We start from the raw sequence: 21,485 nt of genomic DNA on the forward strand, positions 1-21,485 counted from the left end.
ACGTGATGCCATCTCATAGATGGGCCAAATATATCACCCACTTTAGTCTATCAGTAACTACATTATGGATTCATCAACTGAATCGTTTCATCATCATAAAAAGACTTTGCATTCAAAGCGTTCCTTTGCAAAGCACCATTCGACAGATTCTCCTACTTATGACGCGCAAGTACTACTCCTTTTACATGTCCTTGTTCATGTTGTTTACCTCGCTTTATCAGGTCAGAAGAAGATAATGACCCTCTCAGTACCGATGACGGAGGCTCTAGTGCCATGTCCCTTCCAACCGTCTCTCGTTCAGCTAAACCACCATTTCAATCAAAGGCAGCATCTCGTGCACGTCATCAGTTGGCCTCCAGCATGCTCTCAGATGATGGCACTGATTCCCAAACATATGATGGTGATGTAGAGAGCAGCGTCACAGCAGCAGCCGGTTCGCATCCCTTCAATAAGACATCATTACATCCCACCCTTCATCATTCTTCATCCGCTTCAACATTGACATCTCAAATCGACGATGTCCTGCCATCTTCGAAACCTGCTGCGCTTGCACCCGATGAACCAATGCCTACTGCTGAAGCAATGTCTACATTTAACCCCGCTGCCCTCACACCCGACCATATTCAGGCCTTCATACGCAAGGCAATCGAAGGCCAACCCTCTAGGTCCTACAAGATTAACCAACCGCCACTAAATCGGCCTGTCAGAATTTTTGCGGACGGTAAACATTCCTTTAATTTATAGAAGCTTTTTGCTAATTCAAATTAGGAGTATATGATCTATTTCATTTTGGGTATATCCGTCCCTCCCTTCCTGTGTAACCATATGTACTGATTGTCGAGCCAGTCATGCACTGCAATTGCGGCAAGCCAAACTGTCTTTTCCATCTGTACATCTACTCGTCGGTGTTAATTCCGATGAGGACGTCATCGCCAATAAAGCACGCTGTGTGATGACACATGCTGAGCGGTATGATGCTCAAGTTCTCCGTATCTTAATACTTAATCATTGCTGATAGATGTGAGGCTGTGAGACATTGCCGCTGGGTTGACGAGGTCATTCCTGGCTCCCCATGGGTCCTCGACCAAGCTTTTCTCGACAAGTGGAATATCGACTACGTTGCCCACGACGAACTCCCCTACGTCTCGGATGGTCATGATGATGTCTACACATTTGTAAAGGCACAAGGTCTGTTCCTTGTCTTTTCTCTCTACTCCGTTAAAAGTTGACATGCTCAGGTAAATTCATTCCTACCCGCCGTACACCGGGTGTGTCTACTTCGGAGCTGCTCGAACGCATTGTGTCAGGATATCGGAAGTGCGATTTCGATAAGAAGTTGGAAAACATGGGCCATGCTGAACTCAAAGCTGAGGGGTCAGCCTTCGATGAGAGGCGTCAAGTCCCAAGTTGAGGCCTGCTAATAGATTAGTCTGAGTTGCGAGCTTGCCCAAGTTCAGCCTATATATACTTACAGACTTTGAACACCATATAATGTACATTGCATCATTGTGTGTCATTCAACTTCTAATTTTAAACTCTACATGTATCCCAACTCGCTTAAGCTTCGTGTGTTTTCTCGCACGACATGAGTTCCTCAGGAGTCCCAGTCAAGTCTGAGCCGGCAAGTGGGCAGAGTACTAGTATCAATCAACCTCAGCGTCGAAGCTGGTTAACTAGATCACGGTTCCTCGCCCTCTTGGTTGCGCTGGGAGCGACCGTGACATGGCTCAAACCTGAAACCCATTCCTTGGACTATGCAGTCTGTTCTGCCAACCGCAAAGTCTACACAGTCGACTCGGATCTTCCGAATGTCCAATGCATCGTCGTGCATGATACCCTCATCTCAGACACAGGTGATCTAGGTGCGTGCAACGTCGCCTTATTGATGCAACAACTCACGCGCTGCAATTATGAACAGAGGACATAACCTTACGCTGGAGGCAACGACAGTTATCAGAGATCCCAGGCGTCATCCAGCTACCATGGCCATTCAATTTACTCGAGCCGTCTCTGAGAGTAATAACCATCCAACCTGACAGTATCGTAGTTCCCGGACTGACTGGTATGAAGTCACCAAATTCAATTCTAAATTCGTGTTTTCATTCTCGACCCTTGAAGATGCTCATGCTCATATGTTGCAGTATGGCTTTAAGATGAATCTAAACTTGGAGGACTGTACCTCTGTAGATGGTTTGCTTCAACTCACTTTGTAGTCCACCAACAGTTTACTGAACGCATGAAAGAGGTCTTGAGCTACTTGAAAGCTTATGTTATATCGAATCCCGACATTCTAGGCGATCCCACTCGATTTATAGAGGGTATGGGATGGGACCAGAATAAATGGCTCGGAGCGCAATATCCTCATGCCGTGTGTCTCTCTATTTCCTCCCTCTTCACATCTACTGACAACACTCAAGGATGACTTTGACAGGGAACCACTCCTTCGCGGTCGGCGAATATCCCTCGCTCGTATTGATGTTCATGCCTCCTGGGTGTCCAACCGCGTGCTGCAGCTCATGGCACCTCTCCCAGAGAACGTCGATGGTGGGCTGATTATTCGCGACGAGCACGGAAAACCTACCGGTGTGTTTTCCTCCTTCATGATGTTCATTCTTGAGGTAGTACTCCTCGTCTGAAGCTTTTATTGAATCACAGGAATATTCGTCGACAATGCTATGGATCTCGTTCCCTCACAACCCTTCAGCGAGACCCGTGCGATGGAGTACTTCACCCGCGCTACTACTGACGCGCTCGCAGTGGGTCTGACTACAGTGCATGACGCAATGTCAGTCCCAGAGGAAATACGGTTCTACAAGAAGTGCGTGACACATGCTCTCCCTCCAGATCTCGAATTAATCGTCTTCCAGAATTTCAGAGACTCAGAAGTTGCCCGTCAGTTCTTTGCCTCCTTGAACATAGCAGTCTGTTGAACACGTGCAGCTCCGATTTTATCTCATGGGTAGTGTGAACTCTGATGACTATTGGGGAGACCAAATCCCGAGACTGATCCAGCATGGAGTTGGTGGACGATTGACGGTGCGCAGCGTCAAACTTTTCACGGATGGTCAGTTTTATTCGAAACAATTTTTGTTCTTATATTCATCTTCAATAACTAGGTGCGCTGGGTTCGTTTGGTGCTGCGCTCCTCGAGCCCGTGAGCACCCATCCACGTCATGGCTCAGGCATCGTTGTGCTGATATAAATGATTAGTACAGTGATAATCCGTCAACGAGCGGTATCATGCGGGTGCAGCCGGAAGCACTTGCGAAGCTGGTGAGGGAGTTTTCTACAGATGGTTGGCAAGTTGTAAGTGTCTTGCTGTCACGTTCGTTCGTCCTTTCATGAGCTCAAGAATTTGGCTCTTCGCACTAGAACATCCACTGCATCGGGGACCGGGCAAATCATGTCGTACTTGACATTTATGAGGATATGCTCGCCAACGCTTCATTTTCCACAGACAACTTGCGACCTCGTATTGAGCATGCGCAGATCTTGACACAGCATGATATTAAACGGACTGGAAAGTTGGGCGGTAAGAGGCCTCCCGTTTCGTATTTTGCGTTCGCGTTATCGATGGTATAAATCCAGTGATACCTAGTGTGCAGCCAACCCATGCGTGAGTCCGACGATACACTTTATCGACTGTCTAGTTGACACAACCCGCCTTGCAGGACAAGTGACATGTGGTATGCCGAGGATCGGTTGGTATGTCCCCATTTTTTTGTTACATCTTAGACAGCAAAGCAAACCGGGTTCCCACAGGGTCCAAAGAGAATCCAAGGCGCGTATGCGTATCGAGCTATGCTCGAGTGAGATATTTCACTTCTCGGCTCGTATTGTGCTGTCGCTGATGCACCACAGCGCGTCTCCAAACAGAGTATTGCCCCTTGGCTCTGACTTCCCTGTCGAGGGCATCAACCCTCTTCTTGGTTTCTACGCCGCTGTTTCACGCCTTTCTGTAAAAGGCAGCTCGCCCCATGGTCCCGGAGGCTGGTAAGGTTCTGTTATACTTTCAAATGCGGTAAATCGATTACCCTGTTCCTAGGTACCCATCCGAACGCCTCACGCGCGCTGAAGCACTCAAAGGCATGACACTCGACACTGCATACGCGTCTTTCTCCGAGGATACCCTTGGTTCACTTTCAATTGGAAAGAAAGCTGATTTCGTCGTTCTCGATCGTGATATTATGACGGTACCCGTTGAGGATATTTTAGGTGCCAAAGTAACAGCAACTGTAATCGATGGGGAAGTCGAGTACGGGAATCTATGACCGGCCTGGCAGCGGCTGTCTCTAATAGCACTACCAAATCTAACCAGCTCTTGTCAAACTTCGCATTGAATTAGAACTTGTATATAATTGGTTCGGTTGGGAAGGATAGTTTTATGTATTATAAACTCTTCATGCATATGCTTATTTTTACGAGTTGCATGCTGTGGTGCTGGGTTTGGCATCAGCAAACTAGGATTTTCGTCAAAGGTCTCAGATACTTCATAAGCATGCCAAATGGTTACACAAAGTCCCAAGCTTTGTGAAGCCACTGGACGGGACGAAGGATGCAGTCCCACTTAAAAACAACAAAATCACCCTGTTGACCCCACATCAGCGTCCGTGGTACTTAGGACTAGCCAAGCGTTTATTCTTACCGAACAGAGAACTGCTACAATAGGCACGCCTTTCTTCGTACAGATAGCGAGAGAGGAGGAACTGGGGTGCTTGGTTATGAAATGCTAGATCATAGAGGATACGTGAAGAGCAAAATAGGAGGGAGTTACCTGCAGAGAATGCGCTGGTTATGAAGCCCGCGCCGACTACAGTGGGTAACACTGCATGGTAGTGGAAAATGAAACACGACTTTATGGAAAAACTTAAGTACACACACCTCGTATTTCTGAAGTCTGCATCATGCGGCCACAATCGTAAATGGCGACTTTGCAAAGAAACGAGATCCCGTCAACAGGTCCGTGTGATTTGATCCCGGGGCCTGCAACGAAAACGCCAAGAGTATACTGAGCTGCAAGAGGCTGTTCATCGTGAGATAACATGATGCTCAACGTAATTTTTTTTTTTTTTAAAAAAAAAAAGAAAATTTTGGGTAGGGAACTCTGTGAATAGCTTTGGAAATATTCCTCCGTGGGTTTTGCATTTCAGAAGCTGCACCATCGGATTGTTTAGTGAATAAGTACGTACTACCGGAATGAAATACTTACAAGGCTACTATCTGCATCCCCTGGTGAGCGTAATAACACTCACTACTATTCTAGCAAAGACACCCGAGAACTTTAGATAATTAGCCAATCAGTCCTTGGATAAACCAGCACGTACTTGAAAACCAAGTCGCTGCCAGGTGATTCTGTGCTCTCGCAATGATAAGACCAGTGATCATTTTGATGTACAATGGCTAAGATGGAAATTTTTTTAAGCAAATTCGGCTATTCAAAGCTTTAGGATACAGCAGGATCCCGATTTCTACAGGGACGATGTGATTAACCGTATGCGTAGAGCGCACTCACTTGATTATATGTATTAATAGCTATGTTCAAACTCGGGTGAGAAGACCACATTAATGTCATTGACTGCAAATCCCTAGCTAGCCTATGTGACAAGTTGTCATCTTTACATGTGTTAAAGCGTCATCTGCACACCAGCAAACATCGTCCTTGCAGAGCTGGTCGGTGCACGTTGAGTTATCGTTGAATTTCCAGCAGAATCTGTTCGTTCCCGAGGTAGCAGGTGTTTGCCTTGTGTATCATTACATACCCGAATGAGCCTGTGTCAGAGCTGTACCGAGTATCGACTAGTGATACGATCTTTTTGGATGGTTCGATTGCAGGAAGTGGTTCGAGTGTGGCTGTGTAAATTTTAGGTCGTGTGAATATTGGGGTTCAGTGCCATAAAATAGCGTTCTGTCAAGATCAGATAGACATCGTTTCCTCCTTCTCCCCTACAATGTCTTCAAAAGGTTCGCATCGCGATTAATACCCAACTCATACTAACTAGATCACCGTCTGTAGCAATCAGAGAATACGACGCAAAGCTTCTCCTAGCCTATTGGCTTCAACGTGCACCAGCACCAAACCCAAACTTCACCCCATCCCCTTCTTCTACCCTCAAATTTCCAGCTCCACGCGTAGCTCAGATCTTATGGGATCCTGCAACTGATTCCATCACTCCAGATACCCTTCTCCCTTCTTGGGTATCCACAACCAAGCTCGTCGCAAAGCCAGATCAGCTTATCAAACGCAGAGGCAAAGCAGGCTTACTCGCCCTCAACAAAGACTGGCAAGACGCGAAGCAATGGATCCAAGATAGAGCCGGTAAACCCCAGAGGGTAATTACCATCTTCCCTTCTCGATCAACTAACCAATTAACTCACTTTCTATAACAGGTGGAATCAGTCACTGGCACACTCAGCTCCTTCATCGTCGAACCTTTCCTCCCTCACCCATCGGACTCGGAGTATTACATCTGTATCACGTCAGCACGTCACGCAGACACCCTCCTCTTCACCACTTCAGGTGGTGTTGACGTAGGCGATGTCGATGCAAAGGCACTCAAGCTAGACATACCCGTTCTAGGCCCTTTCCCAACCCGTGCGGACCTCCAGAAGACCCTCCTCCGCGAAGTCCCAGCGCACAAGAAAGAAGTCCTCACCGATTTCCTCGTCAGACTCTACTCTGTTTATGTCGATCTTCACTTTGCGTATCTTGAAATTAACCCTTTGGTCGTCCTCGATGACGGTTCCATTCACTACCTCGATATGGCAGCGAAACTCGACCAGACGGCAGAGAGCATATGTGGTCCCAAGTGGGCTGTCGCAAGAGACCTCACTGTCTACGAGACTAGCCTAGCTGCTACCACCACCGGCTCAAAGGTCACCGCTGACCGTGGCCCACCCATGGCCTGGCCTGCTCCATTTGGTAGAGATCTTACAAAGGAAGAAGGTGCGTTCAATGTCGATTACCGTTGCATAGTACTAATTTTACATAGCTTATATTCAAAAACTTGATGCTTCCACCGGTGCTTCCCTCAAGCTCACCGTCCTCAACCCCACCGGTCGTGTCTGGACCATGGTCGCAGGTGGTGGTGCATCAGTCGTCTACAGTGACGCCATTGCAGCCGCAGGTTTCGCCCATGAACTCGCCAACTATGGCGAGTACTCTGGTGCCCCAAGCGAGGGTCAGACTTTCGAATATGCCAAGACAATCCGTCCGTATCTTTTCTCTTCAATCGAATTATACTAATATACCCCCGTAGTTGACCTCCTCACTCGCCCACCTCCCCGCCCTGACGGCAAGGTCCTCATTATTGGTGGTGGTATCGCCAACTTCACCAACGTCGCGGCCACCTTCAAAGGCATCATCCGCGCACTCACTTCCTACAAAGCCCAGCTCATCGCCCACAAAGCCAAGATATACGTCCGCCGCGGCGGTCCAAACTGGCAAGAAGGTCTCAAAGCCATGCGTTTACTCGGTGAGTCTCGTTCATCTCTTACAAACGCATATATACTCACAATAACACAGGCGAATCTCTTGGCGTCCCCATCCGCGTCTTCGGCCCTGACACTCACATCACCGAGATCGTCCCCCTCGCCCTTGGTCTCAAATCCACAACAAGCGCAACAGCACCCATCAGCGTCCCCGCCACCGCACCCGGCTCCCCCAAGATCTCACCTGCAACCCCTGAGCCCGGCGCCAGCGACGTCGGCACCATCCACGCCAGCGGCGAACGCACCCAGCCCAACGACGTTGTCGTGCGTTTCGATTCTCTCAGTGAGAAAGGCGCACGGCCTGCATATCGACCTTTCGATGAAGACACACGCAGTTTCGTGTACGGTCTTCAGCCGCGTGCGATCCAGGGCATGCTGGACTTTGATTACAGCTGTAAACGCGCGCGCCCCAGTGTCGCAGCTATGATATACCCTTTCGGAGGACACCATATCCAGAAATTCTACTGGGGAACACGCGAGACGCTCCTCCCCGTATACACCTCTCTCGAAGAAGCTGTCAAGAAACACCCCGACGTCGATGTCGTCGTGAACTTCGCGTCGAGCAGGAGTGTGTATAGCAGTACGATGGAGTGTTTGGGGTATGAGAGTATTAAAGCTATTGCGTTGATTGCGGAGGGTGTGCCTGAAAGACAGGCAAGGGAGATTCTGTGGAAGGCGAAGGAGAAGGGTGTTTTGATTATTGGGCCTGCTACCGTTGGTGGGATTAAGCCTGGGTGTTTCAGGATTGGGAATTCTGGAGGGTGCGTTGTGTCTTTGACTTTTCTGAACGGCGTACGCTGACATCGATATTTCTCTTCCCTGATGCCACACAGCATGATGGACAACATCATCGCCTCCAAGCTCTACCGGGCTGGCAGTGTTGGCTACGTCTCCAAATCCGGAGGCATGTCCAACGAACTCAACAACATTCTCAGCCTTGTCACAAACGGCACCTACGAAGGCATTGCTATCGGCGGTGACCGCTACCCCGGATCCACATTCATCGACCACCTTCTCCGCTACGAAGCCGATCCCGCCTGCAAAATGCTCGTCCTCCTCGGCGAAGTCGGTGGTGTCGAAGAATACCGCGTCATTGAAGCTGTCAAATCTGGGCAAATCAAAAAACCGATCGTAGCATGGGCAATCGGCACCTGCGCATCCATGTTCGCTACCGAAGTCCAATTCGGACATGCAGGCAGCATGGCAAACAGCGATAGCGAGACCGCAGACGCTAAGAACAAAGCTATGCGCGAAGCAGGGTTCATCGTGCCCACCACATTCGAGGAGCTCCCTCAAGCTCTCAAAGACACGTACGAGTCGCTCGTGAGAGAAGGCGTCATTGCACCTGTGAAAGAAGTCGAGCCGCCTGTTATACCCATGGATTATAAATGGGCGCAGGAGCTGGGTCTTATTCGGAAACCGGCTGCGTTTATCAGTACGATCTCTGATGAGCGTGGACAGGAGCTACTCTATGCTGGAATGCGGATCTCTGATGTGTTCCGCGAAGACATCGGTCTCGGAGGTGTTGTTTCGTTGCTCTGGTTCAAACGCCGCCTCCCGCCCTGGGCCACTAAATTCATCGAGATGGTTTTGATGCTTACCGCAGACCACGGTCCAGCCGTTAGCGGTGCGATGAACACCATCGTCGCTACCCGTGCAGGCAAAGATTTGATATCGAGTCTGGCGAGTGGGTTGTTGACGATTGGGAGTCGGTTTGGTGGGGCGCTTGATGAGGCTGCCAGTATGTTCAGTGGGGCTAGGGATATGGGGTTGACGCCTAGGGAGTTTGTGGATAATAGTCGCAAGGCTAACAAGCTTAGTGAGTGTTTCTTTCCTCCCTCTTTCACCCGTTTTCGGTGTTCTTTGGTGCCCCTCGTATTTTGGCTGTGGAACTAGGCTAACGCGAATTCCGACAGTCTCTGGTATAGGCCACAAGATCAAATCAGTCAACAACCCCGATCTCCGTGTCGAGCTCGTCAAGGAATACGTGAGGAAGAACTTCCCGAGTCATTCGCTTCTTGATTATGCGCTTGCTGTTGAGAAGGTGACGACCAGTAAGAAGGATACTGTGAGTTCCTTCTTCTACTCCTTCACTTCGCCCTCTCGTTTCTCGCTCGCGCCCTTCCTTCCTTCCTCGTTCCTCGATCGATCAACTTAAACTTCCTCGAACAAAACTAACGCCCGTCTACACAGCTCATCCTCAACGTCGACGGCTGTATCGCTGTCTGCTTCGTCGACCTCCTCCGCGATTCCGGTGCCTTCACTCCCGAAGAAGCCGACGAATACATCAAGATCGGAACCCTCAACGGGCTCTTCGTCCTAGGCCGCAGCATCGGTTTCATCGGCCATCATCTCGACCAGAAGAGGCTCCGTGCGCCGCTGTACAGACACCCTGCGGATGACATTTTCATTAACATTGCGGATCTGAGTCAGCCGAGAGTATTGGGGAAGATGCAGTGAGGTGCCGTCTTGATATCGAGAGTCAAGCTGAGCCAAGGCGAGATGGGCCGCCGCGCCCGTTGTAAAATGAGACTAATAGACATGCATAATACAAACCTGAACCGCATAGCACGATCATCTTCTGTTGTAAGTTGTTTCTGTACTTGATCAAACCGTAGAATACATAGCATGAACGCACACAAGGTTATTGCTGCAATCGATAGATTTCGTCGCGAAGGAGTTCCTGGGTGGTCATGTGTTTTTTTCACTGAAGGATCTGGGCACCTGTCATTAATAGCACTGATTAGTAATGTTGATGTGATAGGATCTTCCTTACTAAGTAGTAGGGGGATTACTTATGCTGCAGCACTTCAGCACTTCTCTCGAAAACAACACCGTCCGCATGCAGGCGTGACGCTCGGCAAACACCGTCCTATGCACGCTGACCTAATGTAAGCATAGGCTTACTATGTCAGTCTGCTACGTCATCATCAGACGACGTCATCCTTCACAGAAACATCCTCACTCCTCATTGGACACCGTGATACACTGACTTGTATATATACAGCACCGTACATGTACTTACACCTTACCCCCGTCCCATACCTTCAATCATAAGCTCTTCCACTTTACTGTCTGTCAGTGTTGCCGTCGCCATGATGGCCTTCCACTTCTTTTTAAAGTCCAGTCGAGCCCTGTCTGCCATCCGAACTGTTTTCTCCCATTAAAAGGAACCACTGAAACCGCAACGATTTGTTAGGGTGTTGACTCACGTCAGCCCGCTACCGTGCATAAGTCAAACTGCCTCCTACTCGTTCTCGTAGCGTCCCTCCTACGACTGTCACTACACGCAGTCGTGGAAAGGCAAGCGCTACTCCACCGAATATCGATCACACTGTTAACACTCCAGACACGTCGACAACATCCCCCGTTCGTCACCCGTCTCCGAGCCACACACTATCGTCTTCCTCCTCAGAATCCGAAGCCGATTATCCCCTTCATGCCATGTCCACCACCACCAAGATCACACGTGCAGAACAGTCCTCAGCAAGCAAACCACCATTTCTCACCGTTGGCGAAATCACACCCGAAGCGCTACGTGCTTGGGAAATGGGTTGCCTTCAATTCTTTCTCCACAAAGACGTCAAAGACAGAGACAAGGTAAAGAAGGTAGCATGGGGCATGCAAGATCCAATCGTGCAAGATTGGTACCTCAATAACCAAACAGATCTTGATGCAATGCCCTTTAAGGACTACATGGCTGCTGTTCGAGATTACTGGTTACCGACTGACTGGTCTGACATGGTCCGTAGAAAGATGCTTGCCTCCGTCCAAGGTCAACGTCCCTTTTCTGAATGGGCGGTCGACATCCAAAGTCAAAACACTCTCTTGCAGGATACCAAGTCTCACCTTGACGACATCAATATTCTCTACCATCTCGAATCACACATGCACCCCAACCTCGCAGCTGATTACTACGCCGAGAACATTGAAGAGTTAGACTTACGCAAATGGGTTGAAAAGGTGCGCTTGATTGATGAAAAACATCTGTGCTACCTTGCTCGTCAAAAGGGCGCTGTGGAAGCCGCTTTACACACAGAACGTGCACGTGTCGGCATACCCAAACCTACCACAGATAACAAACTGTCCTCCTCCAGCTGTTTTAACTCAAAAAGCAGCACTACCACGCCCAACTCCTCCACCAAAGCCTTCATTCACCTTCCGCCATTGACTGACATTGAATGCCAACTGCTCAGAGACAATGATGGCTGCTATAAATGCCGCGAACCCTTCACAAGGTGAGGTGGTAATAATGCATTACTATTGTAATTACAAGATACAGGTTGTGCATTAATCATTGTAATTGCTAATTAATTAAAAATTTAATCTTAGTTAGAGTGGTTAGAGCGGTTAGAGGGTTATATGTTAGATGTTAGTTTTTAGAGGGTTAGAGGGTTAATGGCTAGTGGTTAGTGGTAAGTGGTTAGAGGGTTAGTAGTCAGTAGTTAGTGGTTAGTGGTTCAGTTAGTTAGGGTTAGCTAGGATTATATTCTGCCTTGGAGATTTAGTTATCATTAGATATTATGTAAGTGATTGGTGTACTGATAGTTACAATGTTTAATGCACTACATTTGTCTTGTAACTACAATTAATTTAATGCACTAATATGACACCATGGCCTGAACCCTTCGCGGGACATACATCGACATCTTGTTCTAAGGGATTCCCCGACGGTGCAAGTTACAAAACGCTGAACGCCACAAGTGTCGCCAACAAAAAGGCTCGTAAAGGTGGTGTAGTCGCAGCGGTAAAAATCGCTGATGAGGAACAGAACATGGTGGTGGTCATTATGCCGTCAGCGGTACTAGGTGATGGTACTGATTCTGACGAAGAGTGTGTGGCCCCACTACAGACTCCCCACCTCCGTTGGAACTGTCTTGTTGATGGGCCAGTGGTTTCCTCTCCTATTTCTGTCTCTGCGCTTATTGACCATGGTTCTTCATTAGTTCTGATTAGTGAAGACCTCGTCAACCAACTGCAACTTCATTGTCGCAAACTCACAAAAATGTTACCAATCTCCCTCGCACTCTCCCAATTGAAGCCCTTCCTTTTATCGCACTTTGTCAAACTTTCTTGTACCTCTCTGGACCAGTCTTACACTTCTCGTGTTGTACGTGCACTCATTGCACCAAACCTCTGTACGCCATTATTACTTGGCGGTCCTTTTCTTCAACATAATTGAATTGTGATCGATCACGAACTACGTACATGCATTGTGAAAGATACTAATTACGACCCTTTACATGTACCAACGACCCCGCCTCCATTGAAATCACCTCCAACGCCATCGTTCGGTCCTGATCTATTCTGGAAGAAGCAAAGTGTCGTAAACGAATTACGAAGTGTACTTCCGGAACTGAAATGTATCGTCGACAGCGAATGTGAACAAGTAAACAGAATCGACGTCATTAGCGCTGTATCGGTGAAGATTGAAGATCTGGCTTACCAACAAGAACTACAGCACATGGACTCCAAAATTAAGGCCGAATTCCATGACCGATTCCCCTCTGATATCCCTCATAACGACGCCATGCCAGATAATGTTTTGTTCCGAATTAACTTAAAGGATGCTAATAAAATTGTACAGCTTCGGTCATATGATTGCCCCAAGAAGTACAGATCAGCTTGGAAAATGTTATTGGATTCCCATCTGGAGAGTGGGCGATTACGACCGTCAGATAGCGAGTGGTCGTCGCCATCATTCATCATTCCGAAGGCAGATCCTTCAGTCTTACCGCATTGGGTTAACGATTTTCGACAACTCAACCTTAACACTGTTGCCGACAATCACCCTCTCCCACGTATTGATGAAATCTTAAAAGATTGCACAAAAGGAAAGTTCTTTGGAAAGATTGATATGACTAACACATTTTTTCAGACATGCGTACATCCAGACAACATGAAGTTTCTGGCCGTTCACACACCGTTCAGTAAGTATGAGTGGACAGTCATGCCAATGGGCGTCAGAAACGCGCCCACCGTACACCAACGGCGCATGACAACGGCCCTTCATCATCTGATCGGCAAAATATGCCATGTCTATCTGGACGACATAATCATCTGGTCCCAGATGCTTAAGGAACATGAAGCCAATGTCCGTCTCGTGCTAAACACCTTAAGGGCGGCTCACCTATATTGTTCGCCAAAGAAGACATCGCTTTTCAACACCGAAATTGACTTCTTAGGTCACCACATTTCAGCTCGCGGTATCGAGGCAGATTCCTCGAAGATCACACAGATACTTGACTGGCTGCAGCCTCGAAAAGCGTCCAATGTCCGCTCATTTCTCGGTATGGTTCGCTACCTCACAGATCATCTTCCTGACATTGCTAAGTACACAAGAGTGTTAACCGCACTGGCCACAAAAGCTGCAGAAACCCAATTCCCTCCCTGGTCAACAGAACACGTGCTGGCCTTCAAAGCCATCAAAGAACTGGTTATCAGCCCTCATTGCCTCACAACAATCAATCATGATAATCCCGGTGACAACAAAATTTTCCTTACCTGTGACGCCTCCGATTATGCGACTGGTGCAGTATTATCATGGGGACCGACACACCAGACAGCGTGTCCAGTAACCTTCGACTCGGCACAACTACATTGCGCACAACTAAATTACCCCATGCATGAGAAGGAGTTACTCTCCATCATGAGAGCATTAAAGAAATGGCGCACAGAGTTACTTGGTGCGCATATTGATGTTTACACTGACCACTGCACGTTACAGAATTTCAACACTCAGCGTGATCTGTTGAGAAGACAGGTGCACTGGGCAGAGTATATGTCACAATATGACGTCGACATACATTACATTAAAGGTGAACTAAATACAGCAGCTGACGCCTTGTCTAGACGAACGGATACGGTTGAGGCATCACAAATCTGCGCTGCCATACTGACTCTACAAGCAGATACCAACATCAGGACTCGCATTGTTCAAGGTTATCAACTGGATCCATGGTGCAAGAAACTCACTGGCCTCCTGGGGTCATTACCAGGTCTGTCGAAAGACGAACATGATCTCTTCCGCATCGCAGAACACCTCATCATTCCTAGAGTGGACAACTTGCGCGAGCACCTCTTCCACGTGGTACACGACACAGCTGGTCATTTTGGCGCCGACAAATCATATGCACTGCTTAGGGCGTCTTATTACTGGCCAAGTATGTGCAGGGACTTAGTTGACTCGTACATCCCCTCCTGCATGGACTGCATGCGTAACAAGTCCAAAACTACGGCTACCGCGGGTCCACTCCACCCTTTACCAATCCCAGACTCTCGTGGCGACTCCGTAGCTATTGATTTCATCGGCCCTTTACCTGAGGACAACAGATACAACATGCTAATCTCAATGACGGATCGACTGAATTCCAACATCCGTTTAATCCCCTGCAAGGACAACATAACGGCCGAACACTTCGCGTCCTTATTCTTCGACAACTGGTTTTGCGAAAATGGGTTGCCTTCAGAAATAGTATCGGATCGCGATAAGATATTTTTGTCAAAATTCTGGCGTGCGCTTCACAAACTGACAGGCATAAAACTTAAGATGTCCTCATCATATCACCCCAAAACTGACGGTGCCAGTGAATGCACGAACAAGACCGTCAATCAAAATCTACGTTACTATGTCAACCGCAATCACAAAGGATGGGTGCGCGCCCTACCACGCGTACATTTCAATATCATGAACACCATCAATGCAAGTACCGGCTTCTCGCCTTTCCAACTACATCTCGGACGATCTCCCCGCATGTAACCCACCATATTGCCTGAGGAGCCTGCTACACCCGAACCAGAACACCAATGCGCAAACAAGCTGCTCTCACAGCTCAAACATGATGTTATGGAGGCGCAGGACAACTTACTCGCTGCGAAAGCTGCACAGGCAACAATCGTGAACAAAACCTGTGCACCACCCTTAAATCTTCACACAGGCGATCAGGTCTTACTAGCGACAAAACATCGGTGTCGAGAGTACATTCAAAAGGGAGACAAATGGGTAGCAAAATTCATGCCACGTTACGACAGTCCCTACACCATCATCGACGCACATCCAGAAACATCTACCTTCGCCCTCGACTTACCAAATTCACCAAACATCTTCCCTACCTTTCATGCTAGCCAACTACGTCTGTATCACCCAAACAATGCAACTCTTTTTCCCTCTCGAGAACTCCCCCAGCCGGGCCCGGTAGTCACTGAAGATGGACAACTCGAAAATTTCATTGAGAAGATAATTGACGAGAGGAAGATCGGCCGCGGAAAACAGTACCTCATTCATTGGGTTGGATTCGGCGAGGAAGATGATGAGTGGTTGCCACGACGGCAGTTAGAAGATTGCGAGGCCCTTGACTCTTGGGAGACGAAAATTTCAAAACCATAGAGAGGAAGGGTGTAAGCATAGGCTTACTACGTCAGTCTGCTACATCATCATCGGACGACATCATCCTTCACAGAAACATCCTCACTCCTCATTGGACACCATGATACACTGACTCGTATATATACAGTGCCGTACATGTACTTACACCTTACCCCCGTCCCATACCTTCAATCATAAGCTCTTCCACTTTACTGTCTGTCTGTCAGTGTTGCCGTCGCCGTGACGGCCTTCCACCTAAGCGACGACAGTCCCTTCTCCTGTCACTCGCTTGCGCTATGTTTCAGTGTTTCGCATTGCTGACCTGCCTGTCCCCCAGATCCCACTGCCTAATCCCAACTTGCAGCATGTGGCGCACGCACTCGCCTCTGCTAATACCATTGGTGCACGACTCCTGCACTCACTGCAAGCCAACCTCACTCAGCTCTCAAACACTTCCAGCTCGGCTGCAGCAGAAGCAACCGCTACTGCTACTGCTGCCCCTGACATTCTAGCACCACCAGACGAACTCAACGAGTCCAGCTCTTTTGCCGTCATACTGGGTGTCTCAGCATTCATCGTTCTCATAGGAACATATCCATTGTGGAAGAAAATTTTCCTCTGCATCATCGACAACAATGAAAGTAGCATCACCAACAGCATTCCAAGCTTCCTGAAAATGAATGTGGTCAGTTCTACTGGATCACATCCCAGCTCAGATGACAACAAGGCATTCTGGAGTGCTGATGTTGGGGCACACGACCAAATGACCAGCGACACCACTCAGGGATCAATGTCCTCTCATGAGCGATCACTTCCCTTCCCATGGCGATTCAGGCAGGAGAGAGAACCAGTGGTTCAACATCTCTCGATGTAAGTTATGCTGTCTTCTTCGCTCACTTCCATCAGACATTGACATTGGTACTATAGCTACAATATGACTGTGAAAGTGCTGAGGCAGCACTGTGCCGAGTTTGACCTCTGCCAGACAGGCAGCAAGACCATGCTGATTGAACGGCTGGAGGAATTCAGTTGTGAGCCTGATTCATGGGACAGGTGCGCAGCTATACTTTGCTATGGTGACTAGGTGCTGACTTCTTGCTCGAGGCTCCGTCCAGGTGCCCACAAGTCCCACAAGGGGCCTCACGTAAATCGGCCCACAGACATAGCCAGGCCAGGCCGCACAAAGCAGTCTATGCAATGCCATGCACAGCTGGTCAGCACCACTGCTGCCACTGCTGTCATTGACCGATCTAAGGACACACACACCTCCGCTGAAGTTGCAGCGCTGCTGCCATGGGTAAGCCACTCTTTCTTTCTTTCTTTCTTTCTTTCTTTCTTTCTTTCTTTCTTTCTTTCTTTCCTTCCTTCCTTCCTCCTTCATTGAAATGACCAACTTATGGCTTGATAAGCTGAGATGATCACCAGAGAGTATCCATACCAGCCAATGGATATTGTGCTTCCAGTTGCTGGTGCCGAGTCCAGTCATACTTGTCTGACCACCATTGCAAATATTCCCTCTGTTCCCTACATTGATGAGGTGTGCTTCCTCGTTGACATCTCTCCTGCCACAAGCTAACCGGTAGTAACAGTTGCAGGACACCATCATCCAAAATGTGAGCGCAAAAATCGTCAGCCTTGTTCAAGGTGCCCTCCACGAAACCAGTGCTGCTCAGTCCCCACCTATACTAGGTGCCAAGGCCATCACTCGCTCCAGCACTGAGATTGCTGCATCAGAATGTGAGGCAGCGAGAGAATCCCTGACAGGGAAGCCACAGCTACTCCAGCTCAGAGATGGCACTGTCTTGGAAGTGGATGCCAGCGAGATTCCTGATCCCCCTGCCATCAGTTTTACACATGATATCCTGCGCCTCAATGACATGTGGGATGATCATACTGAACATTGGAAAGGTCTGTCTGTCATTGTCATCCGTGGTCACCCAATCACAGTCGAATACTGGCCGTTACTCTATCGCTATGGAAAACAGCAGCAGTGGCAGGGCATGAAGAATAAATGGAATGATTGGCAGGTGAGTATACCCTTTGGATGCTCGCCACCTACATTTGACTGACCTTTTGATTCTCTCGGTGCTCAGGTTGTCATCGAGCGTTACCATCAAGGCAGTCCTGAGCAGTTCTGGGCCACCTTCAGTGCCAAAGGAGAGCACATGAAGTTTACCACAATCATCCAGAAGCTGCATGATATACGCATGTCAGTTGACTCTCGCCTTGCAGAACAGGCACACAGAGAGTTTGGTGCCACCTTCGACACTCATTTTACCTACCGGAGAGGAGGACAAGAGTTCGTCATGACAAAGGCATCTGCTGTTGCAAAAAGATTCATTGAGTTGACCGGCAAAGGTCTGGCATGAAGTGCGGTGGATAGTTTATCTTGTGCATACAAAGTTTAGGATATGTCAGCTAATAATACAAGTATGGTCACCACAATTTCACTGATGCACTCAGACACAAACTCTCTATTGACCAGCACCCATGACCTCGACAGTGATTGACCCTAAGCAACACTTTGCTGGTTTTCGGAGTGTGCTTCCACTTACCACCGACCTCGAGATGGATGCCAGTATCGAAGAGGATGTTGCAGCAGAACAAGAAACCCTGATTGGCCCTGAACTAAGTGCCTCAACAATGACAGTTAATAGATCAATGGATGCTTCTGAGTTTGCTAAACTGCAGGCGACTCTCATGGACACTTCTAAGGGGGTCACAGAGGGCACAGATGCTGAATACAAGAGGTGAATAGTCCTACTACTGTGTGGCTTTGATAGGCTGACATTTACTCATGTGGCATGGAAGATTAATGAATTCATGCCTCTCGCTTGCTATTAGGATGAGGCTTTTGCAGTCAGACGAAGACTTCTTCAACAAGAAACAACAACCCAATGCTCTGTGGGTCATTGTGGCCTGGATTATGAATGTGTGAAAGTCGGGAAGTCTCAGAAACATGCATTGGCATGAGTCCAATGCTGGTGATGGCACTATGGTCAGCAATCCTTCGATCTCTGTTGAGGTGTCATTGTTTATGTGTTCGCTGCGGAGGTGCAAGGTGACACTAAAAATGTTGGATGATTTGTAGCTGACTATTTAACTGCTTTACTAGGTACAGGCCAGCGAGGTTGCTAACAGTGCCCATGCTATAACATCTGTGAGTCATGTTGAATTTTTCATGTGTTCATTTTGAGCAATATTTGAATTCTTTCAGGAAATGTTATTTAAACTACACTATCATAACCACCTCCCTCAAAACTGGACCATCCAAGCATAGAAAAATCGGGTTGTGCTATACCTCCCCTTCCGAAGGACCCACCAAAATGGAGGTATGTATTGAATCTGTATTGAGCTTGCAGAATCACGAAAAGTGTAATAGATATCAAGCCATTTTACCTTTGGGTTCTCCCTTCAGATGAGATGAAGCCCATATCTGTCCCACACAGGCACTCACTGCCTGGCTGCTTGAGTCTAAGCTAACATCAGGCTACCTTTTCCCAAAAGTGGCATCTGGTGACCGCATAGCAGAGGCAAACAGCCCTATGGTGCGTTACCACTTTGTACCTTGGCATAAATAGTTAAATGTGGCCTTCAAGTCCTCAGAACAGTTCTTGGAACTCTTTTGGAACAACCTTCTCGACATAAATATTGACCCTGCTCCCTACAGCACCCACTCATTTCGTCAAGGAGGCTGCTAATACTTGCACATAGAAAGGCACTGGCATCTGAGAAGGATTTGTGAGTGGGGCGGGTGGAGCACCAAATTCACTAACATGACAATAGTTAAGTATCTTATATCTTCAAACGACGACCCAGCGGAGCCACAAGAGCATTTTTTTGATCCAAACCAGTGACCAACTATCAAGTGCAGACAGTGTGGGCGGTGCTGTTCATGTGCTTGAGTAGGTGAAAATTGAAATAATAGACTTGCTCCCTGTCCTATTATGCTTGCAACCGCACCTTTATTAAGTCACATATAGTACAAGAACAAGATACAAGTATAGTACTGAATCATGAATTAAAGAGTGAGATCAATCAAGTCATCATTATCATCATCACCTGTAAGATCAATGATGATGCTACTGGCAAGCTCCCCTGCATCTTCGTCTTCTGTGAGGTCAATGATACTCATAGAAGAGGTACTGGCAGCAGAATCAGGGGTGGTGTGCGCAGGCAACTGACGGACAGCATATGGCATTGACGAGGGAGTGCTCTATCTCTATGTCAGCGAGGGCAGTAATGACGTGGCTGAGGGATGCACCTCTGCTGTGCAGGGATCACCTGACAATGATAGAAACATTGTCTTCACCCAGCTGTCATAGATCCTGTCTGGAAGCCATACTCGAACATACTTATGTGATGGTGTTATATCATCCTGACAGCCTGAGGCCGGCTCCTCTGGGTCGAGCAGCTGAAGTGTGGCCTTCTCAAGCATATCAGTGGGCACATCAGTATTGTGCCCCAAAATTCCGGCAAGTGTCTTCTTTGCGCGTGATGCATGGTTGAGGAACACTGCCCTTGTGCAGCCGGAGGCAAGACTAATCTGGATCACATGTCTATCAGTGTGTTGAGATGTTATAGCAATCACAGACCTCATTGCTCTTGGGCGAATTGTTAGCAAGATCCTCCAGGAGTTCATGTAGGACGACAACAGGCCAGATATTAGTATGGAAGGTAGTAAGAAGCTTCTTTGAGCTCCAGCCCAGGAGTTGCTGAATTACAGATGTGAGCTGAGCAAGGTCAGGGGGAGCTGGCAGTTGCAATTTGGCTAGCTCGGCGAGTGAGGTGACTGCAGGGTAGGCATACAAGTTGATGACATCCACACTAGGGAATGATTCAGAGAGTGAACAAGAAAGTGCTGGATGTGATCGGCCCATTCTTCCAGTGGGATCACTCAAAAGGTGGTATTGAGAAATGTTTCGCCACTGATCGAGGACCCTGTCCTGATTGCTGCTGCATGCAGCACTGTGCAGCATACTGTTGTCCATGCACCAAACCAGGCCAAGTGCTATCTCACACCTGCAGCCTAGAAGACCATTCTGAAGGAAAATATCAGTGTAGTGTCCACATAACAAGATCAAAGCTTGCCTTATCATAATCACCACCGCAGCAAATAGCCATGGTAATAAAAGCATCACCAGTAAGACAATAATCAATTTGGTCTTGAATGGCACCAGCAGTATATATCTTGATCGTGTCCGCGGAGAATGTTGAGCTAAGGCAAGAACATGAGGGACAGATGATTGAAGTCTAAAGTAAAAGCTTACTTTCGGAGGACAGTCTTCCCACTGAACACAAAGACATCACTGTCATCTGTCATTATGGTGTCAATGACACCAGCCCTGTTCATCAAGGCAAGTTGAGCCTCGGCTTCTCCTGCAGCCTATGTACTAAAGTTAGATGATACAAACAAAACAAGGTAAAGGAAACGCACTGTGATCCACTGTGTGTTGAAAACATCCAGGATGTGTTTCGTTGGCTTGACCATCCAGTGTTCTCTAGAAGACACCTTATGTCCTCACTTGACATCAGGCCGCAGGTTACCATCATAGCAGAAAACCAGTTGTACTGGGTACTGAGTAAGTCGAGCGAGGCAAAATAGAAATGTTTGAAGGGCGGGATTCTGCCC

The 21,485-nt window shown here is 48.1% G+C and overlaps 7 protein-coding genes across 7 annotated transcripts; 5 read left to right on the forward strand and 2 right to left on the reverse strand.

Annotated features, from left to right (window-relative positions):
* Nucleotides 1-53: 53 nt before the first annotated feature.
* On the forward strand, nucleotides 54-1,559 carry DEU56DRAFT_825829 (uncharacterized protein). Its single transcript, XM_041354308.1, has 6 exons — nucleotides 54-165; nucleotides 222-721; nucleotides 769-793; nucleotides 847-969; nucleotides 1,019-1,188; nucleotides 1,239-1,559. Exons 1-6 carry the CDS (start codon nucleotides 65-67, stop codon nucleotides 1,409-1,411), a joined length of 1,092 nt encoding a protein of 363 aa, XP_041204403.1. The 5' UTR covers nucleotides 54-64; the 3' UTR covers nucleotides 1,412-1,559.
* Nucleotides 1,560-1,585: 26 nt separating this feature from the next.
* On the forward strand, nucleotides 1,586-4,271 carry DEU56DRAFT_743987 (amidohydrolase family-domain-containing protein; the record flags this gene model as incomplete). Its single annotated transcript, XM_041349040.1, has 15 exons — nucleotides 1,586-1,862; nucleotides 1,919-2,062; nucleotides 2,119-2,190; nucleotides 2,244-2,368; nucleotides 2,418-2,583; nucleotides 2,656-2,822; nucleotides 2,920-3,064; nucleotides 3,117-3,154; nucleotides 3,211-3,306; nucleotides 3,373-3,532; nucleotides 3,589-3,616; nucleotides 3,672-3,705; nucleotides 3,763-3,809; nucleotides 3,862-3,993; nucleotides 4,046-4,271. The coding sequence occupies 15 exons, from the start codon at nucleotides 1,586-1,588 to the stop codon at nucleotides 4,269-4,271; spliced, it is 1,857 nt and encodes a 618-aa protein (XP_041204404.1).
* A 330-nt stretch (nucleotides 4,272-4,601) lies between these two features.
* On the reverse strand, nucleotides 4,602-5,044 carry DEU56DRAFT_916656 (uncharacterized protein; the record flags this gene model as incomplete). Its single annotated transcript, XM_041357885.1, has 2 exons — nucleotides 4,602-4,825; nucleotides 4,882-5,044. 2 exons carry the CDS (start codon nucleotides 5,042-5,044, stop codon nucleotides 4,602-4,604), a joined length of 387 nt encoding a protein of 128 aa, XP_041204405.1.
* Nucleotides 5,045-5,924: 880 nt separating this feature from the next.
* On the forward strand, nucleotides 5,925-10,258 carry DEU56DRAFT_825847 (ATP citrate lyase). Its single transcript, XM_041354309.1, has 9 exons — nucleotides 5,925-5,961; nucleotides 6,014-6,330; nucleotides 6,388-6,943; nucleotides 6,990-7,208; nucleotides 7,257-7,472; nucleotides 7,523-8,249; nucleotides 8,322-9,307; nucleotides 9,405-9,556; nucleotides 9,682-10,258. The coding sequence occupies exons 1-9, from the start codon at nucleotides 5,949-5,951 to the stop codon at nucleotides 9,946-9,948; spliced, it is 3,453 nt and encodes a 1,150-aa protein (XP_041204406.1). The 5' UTR covers nucleotides 5,925-5,948; the 3' UTR covers nucleotides 9,949-10,258.
* Nucleotides 10,259-17,730: 7,472 nt separating this feature from the next.
* DEU56DRAFT_743988 (uncharacterized protein) lies at nucleotides 17,731-18,222 on the forward strand (the record flags this gene model as incomplete). The annotated part of the gene is made up of 2 exons (XM_041349041.1): nucleotides 17,731-17,880; nucleotides 17,947-18,222. The coding sequence occupies 2 exons, from the start codon at nucleotides 17,731-17,733 to the stop codon at nucleotides 18,220-18,222; spliced, it is 426 nt and encodes a 141-aa protein (XP_041204407.1).
* A 1,056-nt stretch (nucleotides 18,223-19,278) lies between these two features.
* On the forward strand, nucleotides 19,279-19,554 carry DEU56DRAFT_743973 (uncharacterized protein; the record flags this gene model as incomplete). The annotated part of the gene is made up of 2 exons (XM_041349036.1): nucleotides 19,279-19,401; nucleotides 19,453-19,554. Coding segments are annotated over 2 exons (225 nt in total), but the record flags the coding sequence as incomplete, so codon positions are not given.
* Nucleotides 19,555-20,415: 861 nt separating this feature from the next.
* On the reverse strand, nucleotides 20,416-21,239 carry DEU56DRAFT_743994 (XPG I-region-domain-containing protein; the record flags this gene model as incomplete). The annotated part of the gene is made up of 3 exons (XM_041349042.1): nucleotides 20,416-20,895; nucleotides 20,930-21,071; nucleotides 21,124-21,239. Coding segments are annotated over 3 exons (738 nt in total), but the record flags the coding sequence as incomplete, so codon positions are not given.
* Between the last annotated feature and the right edge of the window lie 246 nt (nucleotides 21,240-21,485).

This window comes from Suillus clintonianus (assembly GCF_016758775.1).
Source record: "Suillus clintonianus strain FC179 chromosome Unknown DEU56scaffold_90, whole genome shotgun sequence".
In the NCBI taxonomy this organism is placed as follows: domain Eukaryota; kingdom Fungi; phylum Basidiomycota; class Agaricomycetes; order Boletales; family Suillaceae; genus Suillus; species Suillus clintonianus.